General features: G+C 48.4%; 1 protein-coding gene across 1 annotated transcript in view; it reads left to right on the top strand.

Moving 5' to 3' along the window:
- The first annotated feature begins 3,524 nt into the window (after positions 1 to 3,524).
- COLGALT2 (collagen beta(1-O)galactosyltransferase 2) overlaps positions 3,525 to 24,965 on the top strand; it is a 362,921-nt gene continuing 341,480 nt past the window's right edge. Inside the window, exon 1 of the mRNA XM_075322014.1 lies at positions 3,525 to 3,781. Coding sequence (XP_075178129.1) covers positions 3,558 to 3,781 — 224 coding nt within the window. The 5' untranslated portion in view covers positions 3,525 to 3,557. The remainder of the gene's footprint in view (positions 3,782 to 24,965) is intronic.

Genomic DNA, 24,965 nt, shown 5'->3' with positions numbered 1-24,965 from the left:
TTCTTTTTTGTATTTTTCCAAATAAAGGATTTTTTGGATGTGTGTGTATATTTTCTTTAACTTACAGGTTAATCATGGAAGGTATCTCGGGGAGACACCTGTTATGATTAACCCCTTATTACCTCGATTGCCAACGCACCAGGGCAATTCGGGATGAGCTGGGTAGAGTCCCAGAACTGTCGCATCAAATGGATGTGGCAATTCCGGGCGGCTGCTGGCTGATATTGTTAGGCTGGGGGGCTCCCCATAACGTGGAGCTCCCCATCCTGAGAATACCAGCCTTCAGCCGTGTGGCTTACTCTGGCTGGTTTCAAAATTTGGCGGGACCGCATGTCGTTTTTGTTTATTTATTTATTTATTTATTTTACTGCTTAATATAGCCCAGCCACCAGTGTCTGTGGTTGGGTGCAGTGAGACATCTGTCACTCAGCATGGGGGCGTGTCTGACTACAACCAACCATCATTGGCGCCGGTGGGCGGGGAAAGCAGTGAATACGGGATTGAATAATGAGCGACCGGCATTTTCAAAATATTAAAACCCGCCGAAGGTTTTTAACAGCTGTGCAGCGCCGCACTGGTGATCGGGGATCGGTGAGTATGAGAGAGGGGGAGAGACCGACCAACGGACAGAGAGAGGGACAGACAGAGAGACAGACAGACAGACAGAGTGACCATCTGACAGAGAAAGATACCGACAGACCGACAGTGGGTGATTGACCGACATCGCTTCCAGAATTAAATAAAAAAATGCACACGGACGGTACGGGTAGCACACGGACATGCTACGTGTCACATACATGAAGACACGGACCCATTGACTTTAGCGGGTCCGTGCCTCCGTGATGCCGGAGAAAAACTGACATGTTGAGCGTGTGAAAAAATGCACACACGTACAAACGACACGGACACACGTTCCATGTGGTTTTACGTGTGTGTGCCTGTTACCATAAGGTAACATTGGTGTATGTGTCTCCGTGCCGCCGGTACGTGCAAAAACGTACCAAACACGTACCGGTGGCACGGATGTGTGTCGGAGGCCTTAAACAGGTTGATCACTACTTTAAAACTGATGGCTTAGGATTGGTCATCAATGTCTTATAGGCTGGGGTTCAACACCCGGCATTCCTACCAATCAGATTTTCTCGGTGCTGGCGCCAGCAGCAGGTGACCAGAAATGCTCACTTCCGGAACTACTCTGTTGTCTGATAGTGACCGCAGCTGGGTACTGTACATTTGCCTCCTATTGATTTGAATGATTGGTGTTTGTGCAATCCCGGCCGGTGCCACTATCAGAAGACGGAGCAGCTTCAGAACTGAGTATTACCGTAACCTGCTGCCACCAACAGCACCGAGAACAGCTGATCTTTGGGATGCCAGGTGTCAACCCACAACCGATCCGACATTGATGACCTAACCTAAGGATAGGTTATCAGTGCTAAAGTAGTGGGCAACCTCTTTAAATTTGGCACAACAAAGACATTATATAGAACTGGATGCCCCTCAACTTTTGATGAAAAGACAGATAAATTGGTCAAAGAAACCGTCAAAAAGCCTACAGCAACAATATAGGATATGTAGGAATTTCTGCAAAGTACTGGTTGTGTACTGCATATGACAACAATCTCCCATGTTTCATAGACTGGCCTGATTATGTTTTGCCAAAATGGTCATCAAGTCTGTCAAAAGCATGTGGGAAAATATATTATGGTCTGATTGTGCCAAGGTTGAACTTTTTAGCCATAATTCCAAAAGGATTATTTGTTATTTGGCCCAAAGCCAACATTGCTTATTACCAAAATGACACCATACCTACAGTGATGCATGATGGAGGCAGCGTTATGCTTTGAGGCTGTTTTATCAGCAGCTGTAACAAGGGCCTTAGTCAATGTGGAGGGAGAAGTTCCAAGTGGAAAAAGTTCTGAAATGATTCTTCTTTGTATGATTTTTTTTTTACATAATTAAAACCTGGAATTTTAGCAGGGGCGTGTAGAATTTTTATATCCACTGTATGCAGTGAGCTTGGTTTTATTCCCGCATCTACATAGTAAGCTTGACACTGTTCCCTTATTTATGCTGTAAACCTGGTTCTGTCCCCATATGTTAACAGTTTGTTTTTTTTGTTCTGGTTCAGTAGCTATGTAGTAAGATTGGTTCTGTTACCATATCTATTTATTTACCTTGGTTCTGGTTCTGTATCTATATAGTATGTTTGTTCAAATGAAGTAGCCAGCTCAGCTAGGAAGCATGCAAACAGACTCAACACGGCATCGCTGATTGCAAACAAGGGAAAGACATCCAGCATTCTTGTGGTATTCCGTAAAATTGTAGAAAAACCCTCCTTATTTAATGTTCATTAAAAACCCAGCATCAGGGACAGGAGAATTTACAATGATGCGTTTCGAGCATGTCGTGTGCTCTTATTCGTAATAAGCTTGGTTCTGTTCTCATATCTGTGCAGTAAGCTTGGTTCTGCTCCAGTATATGTAATAAGCTTGGTTCTGTTTCTGTATCTATGTAGTAAGCTTGGCTCTGTTTCTATATCTATGTAGTAAACTTGGCTGTGTTTCTGTATCTATATAGTAAGTTTTGTTTTGTTCCAATTTCTTTGCAATAAGCTGGGTTCTGTCCTGTATTTATTTAGTAAGCTTGGTTCTGGTACCATATCTATGTAGTAATCTTGTTTTTTAATACCATATTTATGTAGAAAGCTTGGTTGTGGTACTGAATGCACATAGTGAGCTTAGTTTTGGAACCACTTTTATATTGTAAGGTTTTACTAATAGCTCAATTGAGTATCATTGATTACATGAGTGGGATACCAGTGTGACATCAACACCAGCCGCAGTCTTGCGGCATTTATGAAACAACCAGATTGAAACAGGTCAAGGATGGACTACTACCAATGACCCGGTGCTGTGTGCTTGACCCTGTGGCTAGTATTTGCCAGCCAGACCCTGGTATTAGTTGTTACGCAACGTTCCATTATTCCTGAAAATCTAGTTTGCAGCAATATAGAAAAGTGGGATTATTCCAGTGTAGCTAGGCAGAAGTATTATTCAGCAGTGTAGAAAGATTGGGAGAAAAGTAAAAGTTATTAATAAGTACACTTTCTTTTGCACCAGAGGCAAGTGTGGCTGGGATGTCAGTAGTCCTAGGGGCCACCTGTGTAGTGAATAGCAGCAAGCATCATATTGTCATAGCCCTCAGTGGTGACATAAAAGCCCTGTGTACACTGCTCTGGAGCCCTGGGGGTTCCCTGCTGCTTATCACACGACCCCTCTCAGGACAAGTTTATTTTATGGCAACAGACATCTCATTTACAGCTCGGGACCCTTCAGCCATGGTTGTGTTCCCACCAAAACAATACTGATCCGTGAGTGACTGGTGTAGAAGACCTGGGACTGTCATGAATGGCATTCATTATTAGCGGGTCCTGCAGCCTCGTCCCTCTCCACATTCCCCCCTTCACTCTCCTGCTCTCATATTTCAGCTCCATCCCCCCATCCACCCGTCCATGTAGTGCTGCAGGAGCAGAGCAGAGCAGCCGCTCAGGGGACATGGCTGCAGTCAGTGCCTGGCTCCTTGTGCCCCTGTCCTTCTCCATCATGGGCTCAGTGATGGGCGAGGAGCTGGCCGTGGAGGAGGATATGTTCCCGGAGTCTGCTCTCCAGAAGCCCAGTGTCCTGCTCGCCATCATAGCCCGGAATGCCGCACACACGCTGCCCTATTTCCTGGACTGCATCGACAAGCTGGACTACCCCAAGAACAGGATGGCTATCTGGTGAGGGCAAGGCTGGCACTGCAGCTTCATCATCTCATTACTTATTAGCAGTAGATATGTGTCTTCTGACTTGTGGAGGCTCCTCAGGTCACACAGGTAGTGTCATTGTCACTTCTCCTGTTGCTGCTTCTTGCCACTCAGGTGACATCTTCTCAGGCTCCTTGGATACATTCTTACCTGCAGAGGGAAAGGGACACTTCCACATCCCCAGCCTTCCTGTGCAGGTACAGACACATCCATGTCTGCAGACCAGACCTGTAATTATGTGGGCAGCAGTAGGTAAAGGTAGATGTGGGAAGCCATGGAAAACATTCCAACTGGGGTGCACAGCCTGCTACCTGGCGGCCACATACTGCCTGTGATGCTATTCGGCCCCAAGCATATGGATAGCACAATGCTGGCCTGACGGGTAACTGTATATGGGGACCCCAGTGAGTGTAGACACCTAAGGAAGCTTCCTACACCCTGAGAATGGCTTCTTGTCACCCACTTGGCAATTCACAAAGGAATATGGGAATTGGACACTGTAGGAGTTGTAATCACAATACCCATAACCTGTATTGCGGAGAGCCATGTGCGTGCACGACCCATTCCTCATTAGGGCATGTTCATAGATCTTTAGAAGGAGATTTAAGAGTGAATAATACAAAATCCATAAGAAGAAATTGCTTGAAATAATCCCAATGATTTTATTGGGAAATGCTGAAAGTAACGGCATTGATCAGCAATGTGTGCACGATGGGACCGTTCTCTCAATAAAATAAATTAGAGTGCTTGAAGCATTTTTAAGAGGATTTCAGATCCAAATGTGTTTCTAAATTCTTGGGGAAAAAAAAGCCTGTGTGTGAATTTACCTGTATGTGATTATTGGGGCCAGGAGTCCTGTAAGTGGAGCCTATTTATCGTATATGCTTTTGATTATGTCACAGTTATTAACGTAAAGGGGTATTCCCATCTCCAAGATCCTATCCCAATCTCCCTCCACCTTCTCCTTGCCAAACTCAACTTGATTGACAGATATCTTCCTTAAAGATATATTTCCATCTCCAAGATCTTATCCCAATATGTAGTAGGTGTAATAATAATGATATTAGCAAATACCTCCAATTTGGGATGTAGTATAGTTCTCCTGATTAGAGATGAGCGAACCGGTCCCGGTTCGGCTCGAGGTCGGTTCGCCGAACGGAGGTCCCGTTCGACTTCGGTTCGTCGAACGTTCGACGAACCGAACTCGAGCCAATAGGAAACAATGGCAGGCAATCACAAACACAGAAAAACACCTAGAAAACACCCTCAAAGGTGTCCAAAAGGTGACAAACAACTCACAACACAACACAAACACATGGGAAAGTGACAAGGACATATACTCATGCGAAAACAAAACAGCTGGACAAGGAAAAAGAGGAGGACACACAGATATAGGCATGGCACGCCCTTCTAAAGTCATGTAAAACACCGCAAGGTGACTCCAAGCGGAGTCTCCCTTTTTTCCAAAAATTGGGCCCCACACACACCCACCCCTTCAGTGGCAGCACTTGTGCCCTAGTTGTACACTTCACAGCTAGATTTGCATCAAGCACATTCAAAAATACGCCATAATTAACCGTCCCCAGGATGACACCGGGGTAGGTAGATAAAGTCTTTGCTGACCCATGACTTGTTCATCTTGGCTTCTTTTAAAAACAATGTAAGCAAGGGTTACTCCAAGCGGAGTCTCCCTTTTTTCCAAAAATTGGGCCCCACACACACCCACCCCTTCAGTGGCAGCAGTTGTGCCCCAGTTGTACACTTCACAGCCAGATTTGCATCAAGCACATTCAAAAATACGCCATAATTAACCGTCCCCAGCATGACACCGGAGTAGGTAGCAAAGTCTTTCCTGATCCCAGCTCTGTTCATCTTGGCTTCTTTTAAAAACACAGCAAGCAAGGGTTACTCCAAGCGGAGTCTCCCTTTTTTCCAAAAATTGGGCCCCACACACACCCACCCCTTCAGTGGCAGCAGTTGTGCCCCAGTTGTACACTTCACAGCTAGATTTGCATCAAGCACATTCAAAAATACGCCATAATTAACCGTCCCCAGGATGACACCGGGGTAGGTAGATAAAGTCTTTGCTGACCCATGACTTGTTCATCTTGGCTTCTTTTAAAAACAATGTAAGCAAGGGTTACTCCAAGCGGAGTCTCCCTTTTTTCCAAAAATTGGGCCCCACACACACCCACCCCTTCAGTGGCAGCAGTTGTGCCCCAGTTGTACACTTCACAGCCAGATTTGCATCAAGCACATTCAAAAATACGCCATAATTAACCGTCCCCAGGATGACACCGGAGTAGGTAGCAAAGTTTTTCCTGATCCCAGCTCTGTTCATCTTGGCTTCTTTTAAAAACACAGCAAGCAAGGGTTACTCCAAGCGGAGTCTCCCTTTTTTCCAAAAATTGGGCCCCACACACACCCACCCCTTCAGTGGCAGCAGTTGTGCCCCAGTTGTACACTTCACAGCTAGATTTGCATCAAGCACATTCAAAAATACGCCATAATTAACCGTCCCCAGGATGACACCGGGGTAGGTAGATAAAGTCTTTGCTGACCCATGACTTGTTCATCTTGGCTTCTTTTAAAAACAATGTAAGCAAGGGTTACTCCAAGCGGAGTCTCCCTTTTTTCCAAAAATTGGGCCCCACACACACCCACCCCTTCAGTGGCAGCAGTTGTACCCCAGTTGTACACTTCACAGCCAGATTTGCATCAAGCACATTCAAAAATACGCCATAATTAACCGTCCCCAGGATGACACCGGAGTAGGTAGCAAAGTCTTTCCTGATCCCAGCTCTGTTCATCTTGGCTTCTTTTAAAAACACAGCAAGCAAGGGTTACTCCAAGCGGAGTCTCCCTTTTTTCCAAAAATTGGGCCCCACACACACCCACCCCTTCAGTGGCAGCAGTTGTTCCCCAGTTGTACACTTCACAGCTAGATTTGCATCAAGCACATTCAAAAATACGCCATAATTAACCGTCCCCAGGATGACACCGGAGTAGGTAGCAAAGTCTTTCCTGATCCCAGCTCTGTTCATCTTGGCTTCTTTTAAAAACACAGCAAGCAAGGGTTACTCCAAGCGGAGTCTCCCTTTTTTCCAAAAATTGGGCCCCACACACACCCACCCCTTCAGTGGCAGCACTTGTGCCCTAGTTGTACACTTCACAGCTAGATTTGCATCAAGCACATTCCAAATCTACAAGCATTTACTCTCCCCAGGATGACACAGGGGTTGTAAATTCCTTCTGGATCCATGACTTGTTCATTTTGATGAACGTCAGTCTGTCCACATTGTCACTGGACAGACGCGTGCGCTTATCTGTCAGCACACACCCAGCAGCACTGAAGACACGTTCAGAGACAACGCTGGCAGCTGGACACGACAAAATCTCCAAGGCGTAAGTTGATAGCTCTGGCCATTTTTCTAGGTTTGAAGCCCAAAAGGAGCAAGGCTCCAGTTGCACAGTCATGGCATCGATGTTCATTTGGAGATACTCCTGTATCATCCTCTCCAGCCGTTGACTATGTGTCAGACTTGTTGTCTCTGGTGGCCTTGCAAAGGAGGGTCTAAAAAAATTATGAAAAGATTCCATAAAATTGCTGTTACCAGCACCAGATACGGTCCTACTGGTACGTGTAGACTGTTGAAGATGACGAGACCGTCCCATGTTTGTCAAGTTACAACTGGGAGATTCACTCCCTGCACCTGCACGGTTGTTTGGTGGAAAAGCGGATCTAAGATCGAGTAACAGCTTCTGCTGATACTCCTGCATACGTGCGTCCCTTTCTATGGCTGGAATTATGTCACAAAATTTGGACTTGTACCGGGGATCTAATAGTGTGGCAAGCCAGTAGTCATCATCACTTCTAATTTTGACAATACGAGGGTCATGTTGGAGGTAGTGCAACAAGAAGGCACTCATGTGTCTTGCGCAGCCATGCGGACCAAGTCCACGCTGTGTTTGTGGCATAGAGGTGCTAACCGTTCTTTCTTCCTCTGACATCTCCCCCCAACCTCTTTCAACTGAAATTTGACCAAGATCTCCCTCATCTGCTGAGTCTTCCATGTCCATGGACAGTTCGTCCTCCATTTCTTCATGTCCTCCTGCACCTTCCTCAACATCTCGCCTGCTACCATGCGCCCTTGTTGATCCATGTCCCCCATGCTCCCATGCCTGGCGCCTTGGTGATGATGAACGTCTGGACCTTGGTGATGTTGTTGTCCCTTGCGCATATGAATCCTCCTGTAGTTCATCCCCTTCCTGTTGTCCCACCCCCTGACTCCGAATAGTGTTTAGCGTGTGTTCCAGCATGTAAATGACTGGAATCGTCATGCTGATAATGGCATTGTCAGCGCTAAACATATTCGTCGCCATGTCGAAACTGTGCAGAAGGGTGCATAGGTCCTTGATCTGAGACCACTCCATCAGGGTGATCTGCCCCACCTCTGCATCTCGTTGGCCCAGGCTATACGTCATGACGTATTGCACCAGGGCTCGGCGGTGCTGCCACAGTCGCTGTAACATGTGGAGAGTTGAATTCCAGCGTGTCGGCACATCACATTTCAGGCGATGAACCGGCAGGCCGAAAGACTTCTGGAGCGATGCAAGTCGCTCAGCTGCGGCGCTTGAATGGCGGAAGTGAGCAGACAGTTTTCGTGCCCTGTTCAGAAGGCCATCTAGCCCGGGATACTGTGTTAAAAATTGCTGCACGACAAGGTTCAACACGTGAGCCATACAAGGTACGTGTGTCACCTTGCCCAGGCGAAGGGCCGCACCCAGGTTTGCAGCATTGTCGCACACGGCCTTACCAGGCTGCAGGTTGAGTGGAGACAACCATTTATTAAACTCGGACCGCAGAGCTGACCACAACTCCTCAGCTGTGTGACTCTTATTCCCAAGACATGTCAAGCTAAAGACCGCCTGATGCCATTGCGCTCTGCTGCCAGCATAGTAATGAGGGGTGCGTGATTCCTTCTGCGCAGTGAGAACGCTGGTGGCCTGACCAGGCAGGCTTGGGGCGGAGGTGGAGGACCCAGATGAGGTGGAGGATGCAGAAGCAGTGGCGGAACTTGGACAGACAGAGGATTGACACACAAGTCGTGGGGACGGCAAAACTTGTGCAGCAGACCCTTCACCATCTATCACCATAGTTACCCAGTGCCCAGTCAGCGACATGTAACGTCCCTGTCCATGCTTACTGGTCCAAGTATCGGTGGTGAAATGTACCCGTTCACACACAGAGTTTCTCAATGAAGCGGTGATGTTGTGTGCGACATGCTGGTGTAGCGCGGGCACACCTTTCTTAGAGAAGTAGTGGCGACTAGGCATCTGGTACTGGGGCACAGCGACAGACATAAGGTCTCTAAAATCCTGTGTGTCCACTAGGCGGAAAAAGATTTTTATATATGTATATACATATATGAGAAACGGGTTTATGCCGCGCTCAAGAATCACTGTATCCAAGGAATTTACTTTAAATCTCTTTTTTTATTTCAGTTCCAACGCGTTTCAGAGACATATACCGTCTCCTTCTTCAGGGAAAAGAGAAAATGCATTTTCTCTTTTCCCTGAAGAAGGAGACGGTATATGTCTCTGAAACGCGTTGGAACTGAAATAAAAAAAGAGATTTAAAGTAAATTCCTTGGATACAGTGATTCTTGAGCGCGGCATAAACCCGTTTCTCATATATGTATATACATATATAAAAATCTTTGTCACGATCATCTCGGGGCCGCTGCTTGGAACCACGCTGACACTCACAGGCTTTTCAAGGGGTTGTGACTGGCACAACCTCATCAGGTGAGTGTTCTCATTCGTGTTTTTCTAAACGGTTATTGCCGGGTAAGACCCTATTTGCGCCTTTTGTTTCCTCATCTCTAGCAGCACTAGGCGGAAAGGCAGCATTTCGATAGCCAACAGCTTACAGAGGGATAGAGTCAACCTCTTCGCTTTGTCATGGGTCGCAGGAAGTGGCCTTTTATTTGACCACATCTGAGGGACAGAGATCTGGCTGCTGTGTGTAGACGGTGTTGAGTAGGATGTCCCTGGAAAAATGCAGCTTTGTGAGGAAAGTGCAGGCGGAGACATGATGTTGCCTTCATCCAAAGTTGGTGCTATCGATTTCTGAGAGAGCTGTACACACTCACTTGTTTCCCCTTCCAAACCAACTGACGACCTACCAAGCAAACTGCCTGTTGCGTTTACAGTGGTGGAAGTTGTGGGTGGAAAAACAGGTGTGACAACTGTCCCCACAGTCCTAGAAGATGACGAGCGCGCGGATGCACTGGAAGGGGCAGGCGGTGGATGGTTCGCTCCGCTAGGCCGCATTGCAGCACGGTGAGCTTCCCACCGGGCCATATGATATTTATTCATGTGACGATTCATGGAAGAAGTTGTCAAACTGCTGAGGTTTTGACCTCTACTAAGAGAACCATGACAAATTTTACATATCACATAATTTGGGCGATCTTTTTCTATGTCAAAAAAGGACCAGGCTAGGCAAGGCTTAGAGGCCATGCGACCTGTTGATCCACCCCGAATAATGCTCAGAGGCAGAATGGTGGCTGAGGATGCAGTTGTAGACGTGCTACCAGTGCTCCGACTCTGTCCAGGAAGGCGCAAGGTAACTTCGTCGTCGGTTGCATCCTCCTCCACCGCCTCTGTTGACCTCCTTGAGTGCCTGACTGGGGGTTGACAGTAGGTGGGATCTAGAACTTCATCATCAATTGTTGTGTTTGCACTCCCCTCCCCCTCAGACCGAGCCTCTTCTTGCCCTGACCGAATATTTAAGTTGTCATCCCAATCGGGTATCTGCGTCTCATCTTCATTAGAATGTTCCTCATTGTCTATAACCACAGGTGTTACAGTTTGTGACAAAGGGTCAACATTATGCTCAGAAACTTGTTCCTCACGGCCTGAATCCGAGTCACAAAGGTTCTGGGCATCACTGCAGACCATTTCCTGTTCTGTACTCACTGTAGCTTGGGAGCAGACCTCTGATTCCCAGGCTATAGTGTGACTGAACAGCTCTGCAGACTCAGCCATCTCAGTTCCACCATACTGTGCAGGGCTGATGGAGACTTCAGAGCTGGGAGAAATCAAGTGTGATTGGGATGACAACTCAGAGGACTGGTGTTTTTTGGATGCGGTACTTGAAGTGGCTGAGAGGGCACTTGTTGGACCACTTGAGATCCATTCAAGCATTTTCCTTTTTTGCCCATCATCTACCTTTCTTCCTGTTGTTCGTGTCCGTAAAAAAGGGAGCACATCGGATTGTCCATGGTAAGTAGTAGACATCTTACTTTTGCTGGTAGAGGGTCTATCTTCAGCAGATGATAATGGAGCTTTGCCACCTTCCCCACGGACAAAACCTTTTTTGCCTTTTCCACCACGCCTCTTCCCCTTTCCACCAGCATCTGTCATTTTGCCACTCATGTTGATTGCGACAAGATTGTGGACTGAAAATGTGGTAGTAAAAATTGAGAGGTGGTGTAGATTGCAGTGGTGGTCTAGCTTTATTAACAGCAGAATAATAAAGAATAAATATCCCTGACAATGCAACTACAGGCCTTAAACTGGCAGCAAAAATTGCTAGTCTAATGGCTTAGTTATAATGAGTTGGAGTGTGCAATGCAGGCAGACGCGCTCTGCAAATGTCTTTGCACTAGTGGGACTATAGCAAAGTCCAATAGCCACGTATAGGATGCCACTAGGTACACTGAGTGTTTGCTAGTATAATGGCTTAGTTATAATGAGTTGGAGTGTGCAATGCAGGCAGACGCGCTCTGCATATGTCTTTGCACTAGTGGGACTATAGCAAAGTCCAATAGCCACAGATAGGATGCCACTAGGTACACTGAGTGTTTGCTAGTATAATGGCTTAGTTATAATGAGTTGGAGTGTGCAGAGGACAGGAGGGTACAGTGCCAGGATTGTGGGTATGGGTAGAGGAATGGAAGCCTGCCTTTCTATTCCCTCCTAATGGTGAAATGCAGGGAGGAAATCCCTGACCTTGGCTACACAGACGCTGTTGCTGTTTTCAGGACCTGTCACCTATGGCTCTCTGACCCTGCCGGTTTGAGCCCTTAAAAGGACTGCTAGAATGTGCTCTCCCTAAGCTGTCTAACGCTGTGTATGCAGCGCATACAGCTGTATCGGCGATAGGACTCAGGAGGACGGAGCTGCGACAGTGATGTCTGACACCAAAGACGCAGAAGGCAGATAATGGCGTCCTGGAGGAAAATGTCCGTTTTTATAATGCAGGGAAATGTGACATGGACATCCTATCACACATGCCGTTGCTTCTCTGGCTAAAAGTCCACTTAGCTGTGTGTGTGTCTGGGATTGGCTGACATGCTGGCCCGCCCCACAAGACGCGCGCTTAGGGAAGGAAGACAAGAAAAAAAAAAAAAAATGGCGATCGCCATTATAGAAACAGCAGTGATCTGAAGGCGCTGTTCACGCACACTATACACTGAAATGTGATAATAGTGTGAGTCACAGAGTGACTTACACTATTACAGCAGAAACCAAGCTAGGATTTAGCTGGTTTTTTACTGCTAGAACCGTTCTCGAACGTTTCTAGAACTATCGAGCTTTTGTAAAAAGCTCGAGTTCTAGTTCGATCTAGAACATGCCCCAAAATCACTCGAGCCTAGAACTGGAGAACCTCGAACCGCGAACCGCGCTCAACTCTACTCCTGATATAGCCATGTCCTTTACCTCAAGTGCAGGGTATTGCAGATTAGGTATCCATGGTTAAATCCACTAATGACAGTTAGTTGCTCGTGATCGTAACCATGGATACCTAAGCTGCAATGCCCTGCACATGAGGTAAGGGACAAGCCTATTCAGGAGAACAATATTACATTACTAATTGGAGGTATTTGCTAACATTTATTATTACACCGACTACATATTGGGATAAGATCTTGGAGATGGGAATATATCTTTGAATGATATATCTTTGAAATAGTTGTAATTAAGGGGCAGGGTGCACGCTTGCCAGAAAAATAAACAAATCCAAAAACGTGGGTGCTACAACTATGAGGAAATGCTTACAGAGAGGAAAAGAGGAAAAGGCCTCAATAGAAACACGTGAACACCAATAAATATAAAAAAGTATACATTTTTATTTTGTCCACAACATACAAAACACAAGTGAACAAATAAAATCATTTAAAAAACAAAGCAGCCACCTGTCTCATAAAGTATACACGATTCTATAATAAATACAATATTGTTTATAATACTGAGTCCCCAAGAAAAGATATAACTAGATGTAACAAATAGATGTCCAGTAAATTCCAATAACCCCTAGACATGCACAATACCCTCTATAGCACAGCAGTACAGTGAATATTTGACACAAGAAATTACTGCATATATTATAAGTGTAATCTATGGCAAAAAATCTTAATATGGATACAAAATAACTTCTAAAGGGGTATAACAATATCACAGTGTATAACACTTAAGGGTGCTTTACACGCTGCGACATCGCTAACAATATATCGTCGGGGTCACGTCGTTAATGACGCACATCCGGCGCCGTTAGCGACATTGCAGTGTGTGACACCAAGGAGCGACGGTCAACTATCGCAAAAACGTCAAAAATCGTTGATCGTTGGCACGTCGCTCCTTTTCATAATATTGTTGGTGGTGCATGCCACTGGTTGTTCATCGTTCCTGCGGCATCACACATCGCTATGTGTGACACCGCAGGAATGACGAACATCTCCTTACCTGCATCCACCGGCAATGAGGAAGGAAGGAGGTAGGCGGCATGTTGCGGGCGCTCATCTCCGCCCCTCCTCTGCTATTGGCCGGCTGCTTAGTGACGCCACAGTGATGTCGCTATGACGTCGAACGCACCTCCTTTAAGGAGGAATTGTTTGGCGGTCACAGGGACGTCGCTGAAAAGGTATGTGCGTGTGACGCTGCCGTAGTGAACATTATCACCAAATGTCGCACGAACGACGGGGGCGGGTACTATCGCTCACGACATCGCTAGCAATCTCTAGCGATGTTGCAGCGTGTAAAGCACCCTTTAGAGATAATAATGAACCCCACATTACGATATTTTTCGGACTATAAGACGCACTTTCCCCCCCAATTGTTGGGCGAAAGGGGGGGGGTGCGTCTTATAGTCTGATTGTAGGGCATGGCTGCGGGGAATGAGGGTGCTGCAGTGGAGCGGGTCATCGGCGGCATGCGCAGGCTGTAGCAGCGCCTGCCGTGACCACGTGGGCCCACTCTTTTCATATGCACACCCATCCTCCTGCCCATCATCTCTCAGCGCTGAAGCCGGCGCTGACAGGTGGGCGGCATGATGGGCGGGGATGTGCGCATAATTAACACCCGACCCGCGTGATCACCCCTGGCAACTACAGCCTGGAGTGATCATGTGCGGCTATATTCACTGCCCCCCGTGCACCATCATCAGCGCGGGGCGCAGTGAATAAGTATACTCACCCGTCACCGTTGAATGCAGAATCGCGACGTCCTCCTGTCTGCTGGCCACTGCTGTTTGTGGAGACTAGCTGTGCGCACAGCGATGATGTCATCCCTGTGTGCACCACTAGTCTCCACACACAGCTGCGGGCCAGCAGACAGGAGGACATCTCGATGCTGCAGGGAACGGTGACGGCTCCACACAGGGCAGCGGCGCTGCTGCTAACACAGTCAAGAAGATGAGCGATGCTGCTGGAGTGAGGAAGGGTGAGTATAAACGTTTATTTTTTTTGTGTGCCACAGGATGCAGGCCATATAGCAGGATGGGGGTATATAGCAGGATGGGGGTATATAGCAGGATAAGGGCATATACCAGGATGGCAGTATATAGCAGGATGGGGGTAAATAGCAGGATGAGGGCATATGCCAGGATGGCGGTATATAGCAGGATGGGGGCTATACCAGGATGAGGGACATATATATACAAGGATGGGGATTATATACAAGGCAGGAGAATCATTATCAAGATGGGGTACCTTAGTAGAGAATTTGGGGACATTACCCACATAACAGTGTCAGCAGCAGATTCTCGCCCCATAACAGTGTGTCATGACCACATTTTTTGCTTAAAATTTTATTTTCCTATTTTACGCCTCTAAAACCAGGGTGCGTCTTATAGTCCGGTGCGTCTTATAGTCCGAAAAATACGGTATATGAGGGATCTAAAGTGATAATGTGCAGGGGAAATATGTATCCCTGAGTATTACAATACCATCTCCGGACCCTGGTAAAAAACAGCAAGAAAGAGGGGATGTCGAAAAAATCTCCAACAGCCCCTAAGCGTACACAAAATAACCTCTATAGCAAAGTGGTACTGTGATTGTTAGGCAAGAAAAATCACCATAGTTGTGGTATTATGACAAAATAATCACAATAGGGATGTAAAATACCCTGAAAGATGGAATAGCAGAATCACAATATATGACATATAGAGGGAACCATCAGCCTCATATTGTGTGAGGAATCTGAATTAAATAATGTACAGAAAGGATATGGATCCCTCAATATTACAATACCATGTCCGGACCCTGGCAAAGACGCTGCAAGAGGGAGGAGGAGAGTAAAATGGGGACCCAATATAGGAGAAACAGTCAAGCAGCTTGCCCGATGCGTGTCATCGCCTATTGTAGCTTCCTCAGGAGCACTATAAAATATTTGCACTGGTAAACCAATAACAGTCTATTTACACTGACAAGCAAAAGGGTAACAATGTTTTGAACTTTTGATTTTCAGGCTTCATATCGCACCATCCACTACAGTTTTCAGCATGAGACAACCTTTATTTTATACACAATCATCTTGGCTATCTCATACAGAAATTTGACTTGTGACTATTTAGCATATGATTAGTTATGCAGAATCCTGCAATGTCACTGCATTGTTACTGTTTTGCTCCTAAAAATCTAGATTTAAATTTTGTAATATTTAGCCCCTTTTTCCCTTGTTTCTTCCAGACCCATTTGCACCCATCAGAACCTAGTCTAGTGACTTTTTTCTCATTACTCCAAATCACTCGTTTCCAAACTTCTATTGTCCACTCGTCATGCTTCCTTACAAATTCAAACCAATGCTTGATGATATTGAACTCAAGGGTTCTTCACCCTTTTTCAGGCCACGATTCCAGACTTGTGTAACACGCGTTGCACAGTGTTTGTATGAATGTCAGTGATCTTACTATTACAAAGCATTTGAGACACCATCACTATCATGTTTGTCGCACCAGAACTGATAGACATGGTGATGAGCCAATTTGTTGACTCTGATATTTTGCCTGGACGTCAACCTCTTGGCTTTTGAACGGATGGATAGAATTCATTTCATATCCTTACAACTGCCATGGCACTCGCATGATACAGTTTGGCAATTTTCGGGACAGAGAGACCACTGTTGATGAGCTGGATGATACTGTTTCTCTTTTCTTGGGAAACCTTCTTCATGGCTGCTTCTCGATTTGAACCAATGACCTTTCGCTTGGGAATCAACTTAATAGCACACTGAGGTATTAGGCAATGTGAGGATAGGTTGTAATTTGTATTATACAGAAAGAAAAATATTTTTCCACCATCAGGAACAAAACAGTAACAATGCAGTGACATGACAAGAATCTGCATAACTAATTATGCCGCCCCAGCAGCGGATCGAACCGCTTGAATCCGGGGTTGGTGATCGTTCGTGGCTCGAGGGTCTCCGGACCCAGGGGCTCAGGGGCCACACTCAAATGGAAAGGGGGGTATTTACAGGAATTTGGTGTAGTTCGTGACGCCACCCATGGTGTGCGATAATTTGGGGAGTACCGCCGCTGCCATTGGGAGTACCCGAGGTGATGGAGTGGGGCAGCTTGGTGACATTGCCCTCCACGGGTAGGGGTAGGCCCCGGGTCTTTGGTGGGAGATGTGGGGGCGCAGTGCAGGGGTCAGTCAGGTACTCACTCAGCAATGAAGCAGATGCTGACAAAAGGGTAAACCAAGTCTCTGAACACCGCTCAGGGGGAGCTTGTCCAGGTCCCGTCCCCCACAGTACTGCCGGTGTCTGTAACCTGCCTCCTGGCACTAAGTTTTAGATTGTCCGTTGTGGCCCAGTAGCTTGGAGCTTTCCAGGCCCCGCTCCCCACTATGGCTAAATGAAGGCGCCTGCTCTCAGGGGCTCACGCTTGGGATTTCAGTGGGCTGCTTGCTAGGAAAGCCCTATCCCCATCGTTGCTCTAGTGCCCCCTATCTCTGAGCTGGTGGGAACAGTCCATAAAGGCCCTGTCCTCCGCAGCTTAATTGCCGAGTCGCCTAAAGCTTCTCCCAAACCTAGGGTCCGTCTACCCCGTCATGCCTTTGGTCCCGGACCGGTGATAGGACCAGGCTGCTAACCGTCCTCCTTGACAGGTCCCAGACATCTAGCCTAAATCCCCTGCGACCAGGGGTCCGACTCCTCTTGGTCTAGACCACCGTTTGCGACCTAGTTAACTTCTCCCCTGGGAGCTCCAACTCCCAGCTTCCTCAGAGATCCTCACAGCTGTGCGATAATTTGGCGAGTACCGCCGCTGCCATTGGGAGTACCCGGGGTGATGGAGTGGGGCAGCTTGGTGACATTGCCCTCCACGGGTAGAGGTAGGCCCCGGGACTTTGGTGGGAGATGTGGGGGCGCAGTGCAGGGGTCAGTCGGGTACTCACTCAGCAATGAAGGAGACGCTGACAAAAGGGTAAACCAAGTCTCTGATGCCGCTCAGGGGGAGCTCGTCTGGGTCCCGTCCCCCACAGTACTGCTGGTGGTCCGTAACCTGCCTCCTGGCACTAAGTTTTAGATTGTCCGTTGTGGACCAGTAGCTTGGAGCTTTCCAGGCCCCGCTCCCCACTATGGCTAAGTGAAGGCGCCTGCTCTCAGGGGCTCACGCTTGGGATTTCAGTGGGCTGCTTGCTAGGAAAGCCCTATCCCCATCGTTGCTCTAGTGCCCCCTATCTCTGAGCTGGTGGGAACAGTCCATAAAGGCCCTGTCCTCCGCAGGTTAATTGCCGGATCGCCTGAAGCTTCTCCCCAACCTAGGGTCCGTCTACCCCGTCGTGCCTTCGGTCCCGGACCGGTGATAGGACCAGGCTGCTAACCGTCCTCCTTGACAGGTCCCAGGCATCTAGCCTAAATCCCCTGCGACCAGGGGTCCGACTCCTCTTGGTCTAGACCACTGTCTGCGACCTAGTTAACTTCTCCCCTGGGAGCTCCAACTCCCAGCTTCCTCAGAGATCCTCACAGCTCGAGGGCTACCACTGAACTGACTTGACACCTCCCACCTCCCTGTCTGACCCCTAAGTGGGCGGCCCTATTCCTGCTTAAGCAGCCCACTGGTGTGCCTGACAGGTGTGGTGCAAGGTGTATCTAGGATTTATGAATGCTGGTGGAGGCAGCACTGCAGGATAGAGACCCAGAACCATGGGGGGTTGAATACTGCACGGGTCGGGCAGTTTGTGCAGAACCCTGTGACGATCTGAATAGTCCAGGGGCGTTACATAATCATATTCTAATAAATTGCAAGTCAAATTTATGTATCAGATAGCCAAGTTGATTGTCTATAAAATAAAGGTCGTCTCACACTCATACCTGTAGTGGATGATGAAATATGAAGCCTGAAAGTCAAACATTCAAATCATTGTTACCCTTTTGCTCGTTGCTGTATTTTGTAACTTTTGTTGTATACAATGGATTTTGATTATGAAACGCCCATCTGTGATCCATCAAGTGATGACTTCATGATGTATCCATTTGTATCTGCATGTTCTCATTTTCATTTGAAACCTAAGGCGTATTTACTGCAGTCACCTAGGTACAGGGGTTGTCCCATCATCTTCAGCAGGGGCCACTGCTCCCCAGCCACCTCGCTTCCATACCTCCCAACTTTTAAAGAAGGGAAAGAGGGACAGAGTTTGTGGCGTGCAACGCGCGCCGAGGCAATTTTTAGTCCACGCCCCCTAACCACACCCATTTTATAAACGGCCACACCCATATCCACTCCTCATCTACACGCATCCAGCAAACTGAAACTGTAGAAGCTGTCCGTGATCGCTCTGAGCCGCCACAGATCAGCAATGTGCAGAACAGGCAGGGAGTTAACTACAGGGTGTGCAGGCGGCTAGGACCCAGGAGGAGGGCTGAACAGGGTGTGCAGGCAGCTAGGACCCAGGAGGAGAGCTGAACAGGGTGTGCAGACAGCTAGGACCCAGGAGGAGAGCTGAACAGGGTGTGCAGGCAGCTAGGACCCAGGAGGAGAGCTGAACAGGGTGTGCAGGCAGCTAGGACCCATTAGGAGAGCTGAACAGGGTGTGCAGGCAGCTAGGACCCAGGAGGAGAGCTGAACAGGGTGTGCAGGCAGCTAGGACCCAGGAGGAGAGCTGAACAGGGTGTGCAGGCAGCTAGGACCCAGGAGGAGATCTGAACAGGGTGTGCAGGCAGCTAGGACCCAGGAGGAGAGCTGAACAGGGTGTGAAGGCAGCTAGGACCCAGGAGGAGAGCTGAACAGGGTGTGCAGGCAGCTAGGACCCAGGAGGAGAGCTGAACAGGGTGTGCAGACATCTAGGATGCAGAAGAAGAGCTGAACAGGGTGTGCAGGCAGCTAGGACCCAGGAGGAGAGCTGAACAGGGTGTGCAGGCAGCTAGGACCCAGGAGGAGAGCTGAACCGCGCTTTCAGACAGCTAGGACCCAGGAGGAGAGCTGAACAGGGTGTGCAGGCAGCTGGACCCAGGAGGAGAGCTGAACAGGGTGTGCAGGCAGCTAGGACCCAGGAGGAGAGCTGAACTGGGTGTTCAGGCAGCTAGGACCCAGGAGGAGGGCTGAACAGGGTGTGCAGGCAGCTAGGATCCAGGAGGAGAGCTGAACAGGGTGTGCAGGCAGCTAGGACCCAGGAGGAGAGCTGAACAGGGTGTGCAGGCAGCTAGGACCCAGGAGGAGAGCTGAACAGGGTGTGCAGGCGACTAGGACCCAGGAGGAGAGCTGAACAGGGTGTGCAGGCGGCTAGGACCCAGGGGGGGAGCTGAACAGGGTGTGCAGGTGGCTAGGACCCAGGGGGAGAGCTGAACAGGGTGTGCAGGCGGCTAGGACCCAGGAGGAGAGCTGAACTGGGTGTGCAGGCAGCTAGGACCCAGGAGGAGGGCTGAACAGGGTGTGCAGGCAGCTAGGACCCAGGAGGAGAGCTGAACAGGGTGTGCAGGCAGCTAGGACCCAGGAGGAGAGCTGAACAGGGTGTGCAGGCATCTAGGACCCAGGAGGAGAGCTGAACAGCGGTTTCAGACAGCTAGGACCCAGGAGGAGAGCTGAACAGGGTGTGCAGACAGCTAGGACCCAGGAGGAGAGCTGAACAGGGTGTGCAGGCAGCTAGGACCCAGGAGGAGGGCTGAACAGTGTGTGCAGGCAGCTAGGACCCAGGAGGAGAGCTGAACAGGGTGTGCAGGCAGCTAGGACCCAGGAGGAGAGCTGAACAGGGTGTGCAGGCAGCTAGGACCCAGGAGGAGGGCTGAACAGGGTGTGCAGGCAGCTAGGACCCAGGAGGAGAGCTGAACAGGGTGTGCAGACAGCTAGGACCCAGGAGGAGAGCTGAACAGGGTGTGCAGGCAGCTAGGACCCAGGAGGAGGGCTGAACAGGGTGTGCAGGCAGCTAGGGCCTAGGAGGAGAGCTGAACATGGTGTGCAGCTAAGGGTATGTTCACACATCAGGTTTTTGCTGTGCGGCACAATCCGGCGCTTTGCGGGAAAAACGCATCTGGGTTTTTTTGCCGCCGGGTGCGGTTTTTCCTCATAGACTTTTATTAGCGCCGGATTGTGCCGCATGTACTTACGTTTGATACGGCAAAAATCGTCACTCTGACGGCCGCACAGGACGCAGAGAGGAACGTTTTTTGCCAGCGGCAAAAAAATGCATAGCGCCGGGTGCAGCGCTGTGCGGTATGGTGCATAATGATAGTCTATGCGAGCCGGATACGGTGCTTCAAACGCCGGAAGCATGTACCGTATCCGATTTTTACTTCTGAGCATGCCCAGAAGTGATATAGATTCATTGCTTGTCATAAAATCAATCAATCACTCACTCTCTCTCAAACTCTCTCACTCACTGACTGACTCATTCACCCACTCACCGATCACCGGCGCGGGGCTGCACGGCTGTCACACTGCTCCGGCGGCTTCTCCTGATTTGAAAATGTCGGCCGCCCATTATTCAATCTTGTATTCACACCGGTGCCTATGATTAGTTGCAGTCAGACACACCCCGACACTGAGTGACAGCTGTCTCACTGCAACCAATCACAGCCGCCGGTGGGCGGGTCTATATTGTGCAGTAAAATAAATAAATAAATAACTAAAGAAAAACGGCGTGCGATCCCCCCCCAATTTTGATACCAGCCAAGATAAAGCCACACGGCTGAAGGCTGGTATTCTCAGGATGGGGAGCTCTACGATATGGGGAGCCCCCCAGCCTAAAAATATCATCCAACAGCCGCCTAGAATTGCCGCATCCATTAGATGTGACAGTCCCAGGACTCTACCCGCCTCTTCCCGAATTGCCCTGGTGCGGTGGCAATCAGGGTAATAAGGGGTTAATCATGGCAGGCGTCTGAGACACCCCCAATGATTAACCTGTAAGTGAAAGTAAAACACATACACCCTTTATTTGGAATAAAAGACAAAAAAACCACCCTCTTTCACCATTTTATTAAAATCCCCAAATACCCCTCCTGGTCCGACGTAATCCACAGAGATCCCGCGACGCTCTCAGCTCTACTACATGAAGCTGACAGGAACGGCAGTAGAACACCGCCTTTCTCTATCAGCTCCACGCAGCAACTGAAGGGAGTCGCGCTGTCAGCGGTGACGTCACTGAGGTAATGCCGGGTTGTGTGCGGTGAAGATGCGTGCAGGGTAGTGCCTGCGTGTGCGGTGATGATGCGTGCGGTAGTGCAGGGGTGTGCGGTGATGATGCGTGCTGGGTAGTGCCTGCATGTGCGGTGATGATGCGTGCTGGGTAATGCCTGCGTGTGCGGTGATGATGCGTGCTGGGTAGTGCCTGCGTGTGCGGTGATGATGCGTGCTGGGTAGTGCCGGCGTGTGCGGTGATGATGCGTGCTGGGTAGTGCCGGCATGTGCGATGATGATGCATGCGAGGTAGTGCCTGCGTGTGTGCGTGTGGGGTCTCTCTCTCTCAGCATAAAAAAAAACGGATCCGTCGCAGTTTTTTCACAATCTGAGACGGATCCGTTGCATCAGGCACAAACCAGATTGTGCCTGATTGGAAAAAACTGATGTGTGAACAGCAGCTCTGCCAGGCAGGGGATCAGTGGCCGGTAGCTGATAGAAGCATTGGCAATGCTTCTATCTTTGCATATTACCGGCCAGTGCTGTGCACCTGCAGGAGAGGACACAAGTGGTAAGTACACACTGTCTTCTCCCCAATGTCCTGATCTACCGTGGTGTGCCTGCAGCATTGAGAAGCAAACACTGTTTGATTCTCAATGCTGCAGGGCAGGCACACACGATAGATAAGGTCACACAGGAGTCAGAGAAACAGCTAGAGGATCTCACGCTCCGGCCGGGGGCGGGGGAGGGGAATCAGCGCTGGGGAGATTCAGTTTTCATACCTTAGCAGCAGCACAGACCACAGAGCAGACAGAGACTACTTTCGGGTAGTGCGATCCGCTCTGTTATGCTCACGTCACGTGTTAGGATGATAGGAGGGAAAAGCAGCGAGGCGGGGAGAGAGTGGGTGGGCGGAGTCACGGGATACGGACCTCCCGCCCGGGGCACGGGACAAACAATGCAAATCGTGATAGTCCCGCTGTATCCGGGACGGTTGGGAGGAATGCGCTTCCTGCATGCTGGGGATGGGTATGTCTACCTTAATTCATTCAGAGTTTGGACAAGAGCATTGGGGCGCACAATACTGCACTTGGCTTCAGAAATCACGTGCTGTAGTCATGGCATCATTACTGCCAAGTCATTGAAGATTGGAAGTAGCAGCAGAGAGGCAGCGCTTGAATGGCTTCCATATACCTAAGTAAAAAAGGCATCTGAACTTTTGGTGGGACTGGCTGACGATCCAATAAATATGGGTAGCTCCTGATCTGATAAATCACTGCCAAAGGAGTCTACCTGCAGCTTACTCTGTGCATGAAGAACACATGAGCACACGTGAATGGAGTAGCCAGAAGAATTAACTGTTGGCATATTCATACATTTCAATAAATTAGAATATCATAAAGTTAATTTACTTCAGGGATTCAATACAAAAAGAGAAACACATATATTATATAGAGTCATTACACACAAAGGGATCTATTTCAATATATTATAGAGTCATTACACACAGAGTGATCTATTCCTATATATTAATTATATAGAGTCATTACACAGAGGGATCTATTCCTATATATTATATAGAGTCATTACACACAGAGTGATCTATTCCTATATATTAATTATATAGAGTCATTACACACAGAGGGATCTATTCCTATATATTATATAGAGTTATTACACACAGAGGGATCTATTTCACGTGTTTATTTCTGTTATTGTTGATGATTATGGCTTACAGCCAATGAAGACCCAAAAGTCATTATCTCAGAAAATTAGGATATTATATAAGAACAACTGAAATAATGATTTTAAACTCAGAAATGTTCGTGCCTACTGAAAAGCTGTACAGTAAATGCCTCAATACTTGGTCGATGCTCCTTTTGCATGAATTACTGCAACAATGCAGCATGGCATGGAGGCTATCAGCCTGTGGCACTGCTGAGGTGTTATGGAAGCCCAGGTTGCTTTGATAGCAGATTTCAGCTCGTCTGCATTGTTGGGTCTGGTGTCTCTCATCTTCCTCTTGACAATACCCCATAAATTCTCTATGGGGTTTAGGTCAGGCGAGTTTGCTGGCCAATCAAGCACAGTGATACTGTGGTTATTAAACCAGGTATTGGTACTTTTGGCAGTGTGGACAGGTGCCAAGTTCTGCTAGAAAATGAAATTTCTCCAAAAACCTTGTCGGCAGAGGGAAGCATGAAGTGTTCTAAAATTTCATGGTAGACGGCTGCACTGACTTTGGCCTTGATATAACACAGTGGACCTACATCAGGAGATGACATGGCTCTCAAACCAACACTGATTGTGTAAACTTCACACTAGACCTCAAGCAGCTTGGATTATGGCCTCTCCACTCTTCCTCCAGATTCTGGGACCTTGATTTCCAAATTGAATGCAAAATTTACTTTCATCTGAAAACAACACCTTGGAGCACTGAGCAACAGTCCAGTTCTTTTTCTCTTTGACCCAGGTAAGACGCTTCTGACATTGTCTATTGGTCATGAGTATCTTGACACAAGGAATGCGACAGTAGTAGCCCATGTTTGTGTCTAGTGGCTCTTGAAGCACTGACTCCAGCAGCAGTCCACTCCTTGTGAATCTCCCACAAATTTTTGAATGGCCTTTACTTAACAATCTTATCATGGCTGCGGTTATCCCAATTGCTTTTGCACCTTTTCCAACCATACTTTTTCCTTCCACTCAACTTTCCATTAATATACATGGATACAGCACTCTGCGAACAGCCAGCTTCTTTCACAATGACCTTTTGTGGCTTACTCTCCTTGTGGAGTGTGTCAATGACTGCCTTCTGGACATCTATCAAGTCAGCCATGTTCCCCATGTTTGTGTAGCCTACTGAACCAGACTAAAGGTCCAGTCACACTAAGCAACTTACCAGCGATCCCAACAACGATAGGGATCGCTGGTAAGTTGCTAGGAGGTTGCTGGTGAGATGTCACACTGCGACGCTCCAGCGATCCCACCAGCAACCTGACCTGGCAGGGATCGCTGGAGCGTCGCTACACGAGTTGCTGGTGAGCTCACCAGCAACCAGTGACCAGCCCCCAGCGCCGCGTGGAAGATGCTGCGCTTGGTAACTAAGGTAAATATCGGGTAACCAACCCGATATTTACCTTGGTTACCAGCGCACGCAGCTACACGTGCAGAGAGCAGGGAGCAGCGCACACTGAGCGCTGGCTCCCTGCTCTCCTAGTTACAGCACACATGGGGTTAATTACCCGATGTGTGCTGCAGCTAAATGTGCACAGAGCAGGGAGCAGCGCACAATGCTTAGCGCTGGCTCCTTGCTCT

This window comes from Anomaloglossus baeobatrachus, chromosome 8 (genome assembly GCF_048569485.1).
Source record: "Anomaloglossus baeobatrachus isolate aAnoBae1 chromosome 8, aAnoBae1.hap1, whole genome shotgun sequence".
Classification (NCBI taxonomy): domain Eukaryota; kingdom Metazoa; phylum Chordata; class Amphibia; order Anura; family Aromobatidae; genus Anomaloglossus; species Anomaloglossus baeobatrachus.
Note: the sequence above shows the minus strand (reverse complement) of the source record. Positions and strands in the feature narration are given on the sequence as shown.